General features: G+C 43.8%; 1 protein-coding gene across 1 annotated transcript in view; it reads left to right on the plus strand.

Moving 5' to 3' along the window:
- The first annotated feature begins 996 nt into the window (after positions 1 to 996).
- Positions 997 to 12,478, plus strand: part of prkcha (protein kinase C, eta, a) — a 21,335-nt gene continuing 9,853 nt past the window's right edge. The window contains exons 1-3 of the mRNA XM_076985679.1: positions 997 to 2,048; positions 9,523 to 9,586; positions 12,268 to 12,421. Of these exons, the coding sequence (XP_076841794.1) occupies positions 1,698 to 2,048; positions 9,523 to 9,586; positions 12,268 to 12,421 (569 nt within the window). The 5' untranslated portion in view covers positions 997 to 1,697. The remainder of the gene's footprint in view (positions 2,049 to 9,522; positions 9,587 to 12,267; positions 12,422 to 12,478) is intronic.

Consider the following 12,478-nt stretch of genomic DNA (forward strand, 5'->3'; position numbering starts at 1 on the left):
TTCCGACGCCTGCCTGCAGAACAGGGCACACCAGTCACCATCTGGAGCCAATTACTTACTCCACACACACACACACACAAGCACACACTCTCTCTCTCTCTCTCCTGTACTGATTTATACACACATGCTTATCTATAGTGTCTTCTCTCTCTGACTGACATACACACTCTCTTAATGTTCATCCAAAACTCATATATTTACCCTAGTGTCCTCAACAACTCGGCCTGCGATCAATCTTCACTAGCCTCCTACTCACTTTGTGTTTATACACACCCTTGAGTTGCAGAACGTATAGCAACCCTTCCGAACACACACGCACACACACACATCATTTACTACAGTATACGTACGACAGAGGGGAAGACAGGGAGACGTTCACGGGCGATTGTATGTGCGAGTTCGATCGCAGAATATCACTGCCCTCTGCTGGCTGTATGCGGAATGGGCGCATGTGTACAAATTAAACTTTCACAGCCATTCATGTACGCTTGGCAAAACTCCTCACATCCTATGTGACATTACTGTAAATTATACAGCTTGGATTACATTGTATTTTCATAATGTAGTTTTATTTTAGTATTGTTATTTCAGAGGAGAGAGGAAAGTGACTACAACCCTAGTGGTTACTGCCCGGTCTTTCCATTAAAACCAGGTGGCGCGAAGCCGAGGTGGTGTCAGAGGTCAAATCTGCCTTAGGGGCACTCGGTCTTTCACCAGACCGCTTTGTGGATGAACCTTCAAAACAACTCCCCAAGCATGCACACACGGCGTGAAATAAAAGCACAAAACGTGTAGCGAAATAGATCATTAAATACATATTAATTATAAATAATAAAATCATTAATTATCGTTTATTATTCATGCATTTACTATTCTCTGTTCAAAAACCTCTATAATTTATGGTAACACGAGCTGCAGGTCAGTCGGACAAACGTTGCTTTCTAATACCACAAGGGGGCGGTGTGTTCAAAGGAGACAGAAAGGTACCGCGCGAGCTGGGATTAGGGAAGCAGGTATACAAGCGGCTGTTTGATAAAAGTCCTGTTTCCATGAGAATGACCCGGCTGTACGAGTTCTCTCGGGATTTACGTCAAACCAACAAGGAGTTGCTCCTAAGGTCGTTAGGTTTGGTAACGTGCCCCAAAGTGCGAGGCAAATATGAAAAGAATATTACGGAATGATCGGTGAGATTGTGAAGATTCGGGAAAACGTCATGACGGAAGATTGATTGCACATTTTGTGCAAGAGCGCAACTTCGGAAAGATTCGCTCAAAATAGTTTTTGGTGCTGTTGCAGCAAACACGTAAACCTTCGGTCACGCATCAGCACGGAATTAGCAGTCGGGCGTAAACTTACTGCTCACTCGTAGGCTACTTCCCCTTTCACTGAATTCGTGCAGGTTCTTCCGCAAAGAGAGTTCATGCGTCTTCACTTTGGTTCGCTGGTAAAAACAGGCGTGCGCATGTCCCAGCTTCTGTTCTCTGGGGTTTTGCATCGCCTTCATCAGCTGGACGACAGCCTGCAGTGTAACGCAAGACTACGGGTCCCTCACCTGCGCCAAACACCTGCGTGTAGTCTTGGTCCGAATGGTGCGATGATCGGTCCGGAACGCAGTGCACCTGCAAACTGCTTCTTGTGAGCTTTACCTGTACCGTTCGGTAAAACTGACCCGTTTTTTTTGAGAAGGCACTAAAACGATGAAGTTTAACGGCTATTTGAAGTTGCGCATCGGCGAGGCAGTGGACCTCAAGCCCACCAGCACGTCCATGCGTCATTCTGTGATGTTCGGCAAGGCGAACCAGACCCTCGACCCATACATCGTAATCAAAGTGGACGAGTACAAAATCGGACAGACGCACACCAAGCAGAAGACCAACATGCCAACCTATAACGAGGAGTTCTCCGTCAACGTGAACGACGGCAAACACGTGGAGTTGGCCGTGTTTAACGACGCTCCGATCGGTTACGACGACTTCGTGGCGAACTGCACCATTCAGTTCGACTCCCTAATGAAGAACTCCAACCTAGAAGAAACCTTTGAAGGATGGGTGAGTGTGGGCTCTCCTCGGCGCGCGTCCCCGTTGCTGGATGTTGCGCGTAACTGTCATTGGCCTGCCAGGCAAACTGTTGACATTCCAGTCTGTTTAGGTTATATAAAACGGAGACTGGTACACATACGCGAACACGTACGTTTTTGCATGCGCCTTCACGCCGTTCTTCACTTCTGATTTGCCCAGCACGAACGTGGACGCATCGATTCTAGATTCAACACCGAGTTCTAGACTTTAATTCAAGAGCGCGCGCGCGCTTCGCCCTTTCCACGCGCAACCTCCACCTGCGCGCAACCTCCACCTCCAACTTTGCGAGTTAATGTCCTCACCGCGGGGGTGAGCGCGTTGACCAGGCATCGTGTCTCAAGCTATCGCTCGAGGTTTTGAGTAAACACCTTTAAAATGTGTTTTAGCACTGCAACACTACACTCTAGCACTGTGGAGTGGAGGGGAGATTGATAGCAGGCCGAGCGTTATGCATCAAACTAAACTTAGAAATGCTGTTTACTGAAGGGCGGATCGTTTTTTGCTTGACCGCTCAATAGGGCAGGTAAGCAGATGCGCACCCACTGGTCTGGGGAAGTTTCCGTGATGCTGTGGTCTTGTGGTTCCGACTGTTCCACGACAAAAACGACTACAAACTTCAAACAATCCCCACTGAAGCACGCTGACCATTGGCTTTAGATCATGTACACTGGTCCGTAAGGTCCGTCGGCACCTCACCAGAAGTCAACCCCTCTGACCCAACTCTGCTGCTGCACAAGCTGTCCCTTGATGTCCCTTGGTAAACAAAGTGTCCTCAGTGGTCAACCCAAACTTGCCTTGATTGGCTTTGCAGTACTGCAGGTCCAGCGTCAGTTTGGTATGAAACGGCGGCGGGCGGAGCAAGAATCAATGGCCCTTTTTAGGCTGGCTGACAGCAAACTGGCCATATTTAGGATTTAAACCTCTCTGGGGTTTACAGCTGAGGGCACTTGCTTACGTATCTGCAGGAGATGACAGCATGACCACACACACACACACACACACACACACACACACACACACACACACACACACACACACACACACACACTGTGGGAAGAAGTGTATGAGAGTTTGTTCACCTCTTGCTAAAGCATGGGCTCCTTACAGTGCTGCTGTAGGGAGGAGGGGCATACAGAGCCCCGCCCACAAGGACTGTGTGTGGACACCAGGCCTTGTGATCCAGTTGCTGGGGAAAAATGTTTTCTCCAAGTTTGCTAAAGGCACTGAAATAGACAAATAGTAAATGCATATAAAAATCATATTCTTTAATTAAGTTGAAAAAAAGGGTCATTGTATAATGATGACTTGTCTGTTGTCTTTAGCAAAGCTTGTAGTCGATCAAATACACTACCGTTCAAAAGTTTGGGGTCCACCTAGACAATTTTGTGTTTTCCCTGAAATCTCATACTTTTATTTATCAAATGAGTTGCAAATGAATAGAAATATAGTCCAGACACTGACAAGGTAGAAATAATGTTTTTTTTTTTTATTTGAAATAATTTTCTACTTTAAACTTTGCTTTCGTCAAAGAATGCTCCCTTAGCAGCAATTACAGCATTGCAGACCTTTGGCATTCTAGCTGTTTATTTGCTGAGGTAATCTGGAGAAATTTCACCCCATGCTTCCAGAAGCCGCTCCCACAATTTTTGATTGGGGTTTTGCGGGTACTTTTTAATGAAGCTGCCAGTTGAGGACCTGTGAGGTGTCGATTTCTCAAACTGGAGACTCTAATGTACTTGTCTTCTTGTTCAGTTGTGCAGCGGGGCCTTCCACTTCTCCTTCTACTCTGGTTAGAGCCTGTCTGTGCTCTCCTCTGAAGGGAGTAGTACACACCCATTGTAGGAAATCTTCAGTTTCTTGGCAATGTCTCGCATGGAATAGCCTTCATTTCTCAGAACAAGAATAGACTGTCGAGGTTTCAATTGAAAGTTGCCTTTTTCTGGCCATTTTGTGAGTTTAATCGAACCAACAATTGTAATGCTCCAGATTCTCAACTAGCTCAAAGGAAGGTCAGTTTTATAGCTTCTCTAATCAGCAAAACTGTTTTCAGCTGTGCTAACCTACTTGCACAAGGGTTTTCAATGGTTTTCTAAATATCCAATAGCCTCCTTACACAGTTAGCAAACACAATGTACCATTGCACTGGAGTGATGGTTGTTCGAAATGGGTCTCCATACATCTATGTAGATATTGCATTAAAAACCAGATGTTTACAGCTAGAATAGTCATTTACCACATTAATAATGTATAGAGTATATTTTTGATGCATTTAATGTTAGGTAAATTGAAGAAAAAAACTGCTTTTCTTTCAAAAATAAGAACATTTCTAAGTGACCCCAAACTTTTGAACGGTAGTGTATATGTCACCAGAAAGAGGCTTTAATATTAACATCAAGCTGGAGAGCGTTTATTTTGTCCTTGAGCTGTGACTAGTGTGAAGCTCCTACAGTGAACCATGCAGTATAGTCTATAGCGCCCTCTACAGGGCGTGGCAACCTGCTAACCTGATAAACATTGAGTCTGAACTGGCCGCACAGATTCACTTCACAAGTGCTTCTGTCATTTCGGCGATGCGCCCAGAGCAGCTTAAATGTATAGCGGTACGATGATGATGATGACGACTTGCTCCCTGGGAGGCGAACTTGTGACCGTTGCGAGCACCTAGCGTTACTAGAGCACTACACCTACCAGACGATCTGCAGGAACACGTGGTGGAGAGAGAGGTCTGCAGAATGGTCCCTTATCTAAGCGGCCGTCCTGAAACAAGGTAGTACCAGCATGTCAGGTGCTACGTCAAGAGTGCACAAGTACAGGAACTAAACTGACGTGTGTAGTGGACACGTCCTACGCATTAACTAGCAACACTTCCCTGTTATAAAACACCTTCTGACCCTGGAAGGTGTAGCAAGCACACGCCTCCACCTACAGCCAGGCGAAGCACCGTGGGGGGTTTCAAACTGCGGCCTGCGCTGTGTCGCAGGGCAGGGAAACTCCTGGAGGTCTAACCGCCTTGACTGGACAGAGCAAGTGATCAAGTACCCTCTGAGATTGCAGCCGTGTGCAAATCGGCGACGCAATAAACTCGATGCAGCTTCCAGAGATTATGAAATGCTCGTGTTCCAGGACAACCGGTCTGACTTGTCGTGCTACTTTGCCCGTTTCCAGTTTAACATATTGCCACAAGCTAATATCATTACTAACAAAATAGTTAATGTGCTGTAATCCTGCAAAGAAAACACATTGTAAAAACAACCGTTTACATTTCTGGCAGTAGTGTTTAAAGATGTGTGAAAGCACAAATAACATGAAGCCTACTTATATTTGCACTACAGAGAATGAAATAACTATTTATGTATTATTATACAAGAAATTAAAATAACTCTTTCCGATGGTCCCTGTGAAAGGATTGTGTTTCAGTTCAACGTTTGGTTCATGATTTCGTGGGTAGGTGTACGGTACGGAAATGGTTCATGATTGACCCTTCACACACAATAGGCCTATAATATCTTCTTGTTCAGCATCTTAAATGTTGTACATCATTAAAGTTTTAATGTATTTTTTTTCTGTTTCATCTTCAATACGTACATATTTTAGCAACACAAGGAGGTTTTAATACAAGAGTTTATTACCTTGTGCCAGTGATATTTACCATGTAATGTCAACTGCATAAAACGTTGAGACTTTCTTAAATAAGAATTGTAGTTAAATGATAACAATTATAACAAGTACCTTACAAAAATAATGTTTTGCAGTACTTATCCAGTATAAGTAATTTAAGTAGGTAATTTTAGTGTCATGTAGTGGCACCTCCACACAATGGAAGGCAAACAAAAACACTTTAAAGATCTAGACAGTAGTTAACATGCTAATGGTAACTACGTTATTGGAGTAGTGTAGTGAACATTAACTGTTGAACATTAAGATTAACGGAATGGTGTGCACATGTCTTCTGAACGTACATGTGTGGGCTGGTTTTATACACCGATAAACGTTCTGTCTGCTGATGTGGTGACTTGCTAGTGGTTGTCTAGACTTGCTAGCCTCAAGTCTCCATCTGTTGTCAGTGGTGATGATTGAGCGTTGAGGCCCTGAAGGGTCAGAGCTGCGTTTGCAGTGTTTCTACCCGGCGGAGTGGGACGCAGCCCCGTGTGCCGATCTCACACACCACACACACACACACACACCTGATTTCTACACAGTGGTTCAGCACCTGATGTCCTGACCCAGATTTGACCTGAACTAAAAAGGGTCAAAGCCAGCCTTGAAACAGGAAACAGGAAACTGTCCTGCGTGAATTGGATGAGCTGCACCGTCTGCGTGGCCCTGTAACAACATCTCCCTGAAACGGGCTGTGATGTTTTTGACCACTCTCTCACTTTTACTTTTGCTTTACCTTTCACGTGCACATGTGCTGTGTGTGTGTGTGTGTGTGTGTCGGTGGAGGGTGTGAGGGTAAACCGTGACCTCTCTAAACGCAGCGATCACGGGTGAGGACTGGTGGTGTGCAGAACCTCTCCACCTGGTCCACACGCGATATGGAGCTGGTAGATCTTCATGATTGGAGTTTCTCAGGTAGCTCCTCACCCTGAAGATGGCATGGTGTGATCTAGAGAGTGTTTGCAGGGATGTGTGTGTGCACATCTGTGTGCATGTTTGCACTACCTTGGGCATATGCTCTGACAAAGTAACCTTTTAAAACCAGTTTACCTTCGTGTGTGTGTGCGTGTGTGTGTGTGTGTGTGTCTCTGGACTGTCCTTAGCTGTCTGTTTTCTGTCAGATTTGTATGTACACTAAAGCATCCAGGTTTGTTCATTATAAAGCTGTTGTCTTGTTCGGTTTAAAAGTAACTTTTAAATTGTTTAATATTTATCTTTAGATTCCCTGAAACTGATGATCTGGTGTTCACCATTGAATCTGGTTCGAAAATGAAATTGAAAAAAAATAATTCTAAACCCCTGAGGGGATCTGGGGGCTAATGTGGATTTTACAGCGGGACCCAGTTCACCAAGCTGAGTCTGTGTATTTAGTAGAAACCTGTGTGCTTGTGTGTGCGTGTACATGTTTGTGTACTTGTTTGCATGCGTGTGGATGGGTGTGTAGGTGTGTATGTAGCAGTGGGTGAGGGAATTTATATTTAGACAGAGGTTGAAACGTGGAGTGACGCTTCTGACCGTCAGCTTCATGGAAACTGCACCCCTTCTATTTCCCCCACCGCTGTGTGTGTGTGTGTGTGTGTGTGTGTGTGTGTGTGTGTGTGTGTGTGTAAATGGGAGGGGCATCTCCAAGAAGGCTGTGTTTTAGGGTGGTATTAATGGGACTAGTCATCAGCCTTGGAGAATCCTAGCAAATGTTGTTGGAAGGCCACAGTGGTGTTCAGAACAAAATTATGGGTCAAGATTCAATAAGAGTTTTGATATGTGTTAAAAAAAATGTCTGTATTCTCCAAAGGTACTCTAAAGTAGAGTAAGAATTTTAAAAATGCAAATTCTATTTCAAATAAAAGCCTGCAAAGTAGCACGTTATGCAAATGACTTGATTATGAAGTCTTATAAAACTATAAACTATTGCCACATTAGAGAAAAAAAAGCTTCTTTTTTTTTGGAGGGGACAGACAGTTTTAACCATGCAGTAACACCCAAGCTTGCCTGCTCACCCTGCAAAATTAGACACAAGGGTCTTCACACAACTAGCACTGTTCCCCCACCAGATAACCCTTTGACCTGTTTAGATCACACTTGTTTATCTCTCTCATTTAATCTTCCGTCTCTTGTCTTTCTCATTCGCTGTCTTTTTTTATTTTTTTTCGCAGTTACAGTGTGTCTGCACAAACTCTTTGGACATCATTGTGTAATCAGAAAGTGCAGCTCCGTGAATAAGTGTGTGTAATTTAGGCTGAGAGGATTTGGTCATATTTTAATGTGTTTTGATTTGTCAGGATTTTTGTGATTTGACATCTGGCATTAAAAGAAAACGTAATTCATGACTGTTAACTAAATAAAAGTGCTTACTTGAGCTGAGATTACAGACAGATTATATGCATTCATATCTAATTTATCCTTACTTTGAATTGAATATTTTGGTCTGCAGACAATCCTTTGGTGGCTATTTCAACTGAAGTACTGGAATATCAAATTGTAGAAAGGTCTGATCTGTCTGGCGTGAATGAATGTCAAAATTGTAGAAAGGTCTGATCTGTATGGTATGAATGAATGTCAAAATTGTAGAAAGGTCTTATCTGTCCGGCTTGCTTTTTGTTTCAATTCATTCAGTGCTACCTGTAAACTTTCAGAGGAACCAAAACTTGTACTGATGTACTCTTTTCTGTTGACACACTATTTTTTTGTCTAATATGAAACCTGTTTCCCTGAAAGGCTGTATACTCGGTGGAAGATGAATGAATGAATGAATGAATAAAAGAGAAAAAGTCAGAAAGCAAGAGATGGGTTTGGTTTGGGTCTGGACTGTGACATTACAATAGCTGTATATCTTCACACAGGACATTGATTTCAGCCAACGAGTAGTTCTTGGTAATTCTGAGTAATGTTCACACTCGCTGGTGCACCCTGATGAACAGCAGAGCTTTAGCATGTGTGCTAGCATCTTTAAGGTTGTATAGCAGATTATAGATTGTAGAATACAATTAGTGAATGACCTTAAATTTGAATGATCTTGCATGGATGTTTGCTCATGTTGGCTGCTTGATTGGGATTTCATGAGATGATTAGACTAAAACTCAGGCTTATGTTACAGCTTACACAGATGGTCCGGTCATGCTGATCACTAATCTTTCATTTGTTACACACAGAATTGGCCATGTTGAGCTATTTTGAGCAATGAACGTGGCTGACACAAATTTAATATACACACTCCCCTCTCTCTGATCAGGTCGTTGGAACAATTCTGTTTCATCTGCCCTTGATAAATCTTAATTAAACAAACACTTTGTGATATTTTGTGAGTGGCTGTGTGTGTTAGTATGTGTAGTCTTATTCTGCTGTGTGTGTGTGTGTGTTTGTGTGTTTGTGTCAGAGATGTTCGAAAGTCACAAAATACAAGTCCAAGTCAAGTCACGAGTCTTGAGGCTGGAGTCCAAGTCTAGTCTCACGTCAATACCAGGATATTGGGGACAGAAGATGGAAAATATATGGATGTTTTATATACTAACTGTAATAACAGCCAAGTGTCTAATGTAAACTAAACAAACTTATCTGGGTGTGTTTTTTCTTTAACTCGCACACAGCGTCTGGAAAAAAGACAGACTCTTATTGTTTGAGTTATTTTGGACGAATCCAAGTAATTAAGTCAAGTTTGAAGTATTTTTGTAGGTGACTTTAAGCTTTGACTCGAGCCAACGTTCTTTGCTGTGTAGTCTGTGGGTGTTAATGTAACACTTAAGAAACACTAAACGTGTGTGTGTGTGTGTGTGTGTGTGTGTGTTGCCAGGTTGACCTGGAGCCAGATGGCAAAGTGTACATCCACATCTCTCTTAAGGGATCTTTTATTGATGGTAAGAATCTCTTACACACACACACACACACACACACACACACACACACACACACACACACACAGAACAACAGAACTACAAATCATGGAGAAGTGAATCTGTGTGTCCTTGAGTTCTCTGTCTGTGAGAGGAATCCATTGGTGTAGTGGTACAGATCACCAGACTGTGACTGTCAGGTGTGTGTGTGTGTGTGTGTGTGTGTGTGTGTGTGTGTGTGTGTGTGTGTGTGTGTGTGTGTGTGTGTGTGTGTGTGTGTGTGAGAGTCTCACAGGAATCTGTCATGGCAAATAGTGTGTATATTCCTGCCTGTACATGCTGGGAGAAGTTTTTCACCCCCTAACAAACCGCACGCACGCATGCACTACAACATCTGTACAAGTTTTGAATAAGCTTCAGGATCTGATATACTGCATGTAATGAGCAGTGCAGCCAAGCAGAGAGAGATAGAGGAACTTGCTGATATCGCATCTCTCTTTGTGTCTGTCTATGTGTTAAGATATCTAGCTCTCTCTCTCTCTCTCTCGGGGGGCTATACTAAAATGATAAATAAGAGTACAAATTTTGGCTGGACACAACTGATACAAATGTGGAACTGAACGCTGGAGGCTGTAAACCTGTGTGGAGGCAGTGTGTGTGTGTGTGGAGGCAGTGTGTGTGTGTGTGTGGAGGCAGTGTGTGTGTGTGTGTGTGTGTGTGTGGAGGCAGTGTGTGTGTGTGGAGGCAGTGTGTGTGTGTGTGGAGGCAGTGTGTGTGTGTGTGGAGGCAGTGTGTGTGTGTGTGTGGAGGCTGTGTGTGTGTGTGTGTGTGGAGGCAGTGTGTGTGTGTGTGTGGAGGCAGTGTGTGTGTGTGGAGGCAGTGTGTGTGTGTGTGTGTGTGTGGAGGCAGTGTGTGTGTGTGTGTGTGGAGGCAGTGTGTGTGTGTGTGTGTGGAGGCAGTGTGTGTGTGTGTGTGTGTGTGTGTGGAGGCAGTGATGTGTGTGTGTGTGTGTGTGGAGGCAGTGTGTTTCCAGGTAATATATGAGAAGGGAGGAGATGGTCCTACTGTAAAATCACCTCAAGCAAAGAAGGCATCAGTATATTCTACTGAAGTTGTGGATGCACACACACACACACACACACACACACACACACACACACAGGCATGTTGAGGGGATGTGGGGCGTACTTCCTCTAAGCTGTGTGGTTAGCAGGGCTGGCTGTAGATTGGCCTGAGATCTAATGCTAATGAATCAACAAAAGATCTAAAGTGTTCAAGTGCTCTCGCAGTCTCTCTCTCTCTCTCTCTCTCTCTCTCTCTCTCTCTCTCTCTCTCTCTCACCCTTGTTTTCTCATGCTCAACTCAAACCCTCACACTGTCACACTCACCCTGTCTTGTTTCTTCTCTGTCTACTACACACGCACACACAAACACACATTTCCTCTAGCTCTGACATGTTTTTGTCTGTGTTTACATATATGGCATTTAGCAAACGTCCTTGTCCAGAGTGCCTTACAAAAGTGCTTCAGTTGTCTACTTACCGGTATTCTATTTTTGTACATCTATACCTGTCTGTTCTTTCTTGCCATTTTCTCTCCCTCTCTCTCTCTCTCTCTCTCTCTCTCTCTCTCTCTCTCTCTCTCTCTCTCTCTCTCTCTCTCACCTACATGATTGTATTCGAAGTGATCTGGTGCAGGTCACACATAGCAAACAAGTACAACACAGAATGTGTTTGAATGCCCTATCTGTAGATGAGGTGTGTGTGTGTGTGTGTGTGTGTGTGTGTGTGAGAGAGAGAGAGAGAGAGAGAGAGAGAGAGAGAGAGAGAGAGAGAGAGAGTCTGTGTGTGTGTGTGTGTGTGTGTGTGTGTGTGTGTGTGTGTGTGTGAGGGGGGGGTGTGAATGTGAGGGGGTGTGAGCAGAGATGTTCACAAGTCTCATTTTATGAGTCAGAAGGTCCCCCTCCCAAGTCTCAAGTCCCCCTCAGTTAACCTTTGCTACCATTATTTAGATTGTAATATTAACATTCATTTATGAGGTTGCTAACATGTTAAATGTTAAAGTTAAATGTATGCTGGTCTTCAAACTGACATCTGTTAACAAAAGAGCCAGTTGAGCCAGTGGACAGTGGAGCTTACAGCTAAAGTATATTAGCTAGATAATTGATCTAACTAGCTAGCATACTTTATATCTCAACTACAGGCTAGCTAGCTAACTTGTTTGCTGTCCATGCCTTTCGATGTGTCTTAGGATGTCATGAGCCTTTCATCTCCTCTTGCTCATATCTATAAATAATAATAAATAATGTAAATAATAAATGTAAATTGTGAGGTTTCTTCCTTATCCTCACCATCATAAGGAGTTTTTCCTTACCACTGTCGCCTTTGGCTTGCTAATTAGGGATGCTAATTAGGGATGTAAATAAATAAATTTGACTTTGAATTTGACTTTGAATATAAATGTATTAAATAACTATAGTGCCTTGATTCCTGTACTTATGTATTGTGATTGTGATATGTGATCATTATCGGGCCTCCTTGGCAAAATTCGTGAAAAAAGTACACGTACACATTTTTTAAAAACAAACCAACAAACCCAAGAACCTGTAGGTGTGTGAACCTTGTGGCTCACTCATGAGGCCGCAGTGTTGCTGTCTGCTCATGGCTCATCTTCTCTGGCCCGGTGCGTCTGTGTGTTGGTGGACAGACGATGCGGTGGGCAGCTCCCCGACGTACAAACAGCTGTCCCGACGCCGGCAGCAGGCCGTCAGGAGGAGGGTGCACCAGGTCAACGGGCACAAGTTCATGTCGACCTACCTGAAGCAACCCACCTTCTGTTTCCACTGCAAAGAATTCATATGGTACACACACCCACACGCACCTACATACACCAGACACACCTGCCCACCACACACACA

Source organism: Brachyhypopomus gauderio, unplaced genomic scaffold (genome assembly GCF_052324685.1).
Source record: "Brachyhypopomus gauderio isolate BG-103 unplaced genomic scaffold, BGAUD_0.2 sc43, whole genome shotgun sequence".
Taxonomy (NCBI): domain Eukaryota; kingdom Metazoa; phylum Chordata; class Actinopteri; order Gymnotiformes; family Hypopomidae; genus Brachyhypopomus; species Brachyhypopomus gauderio.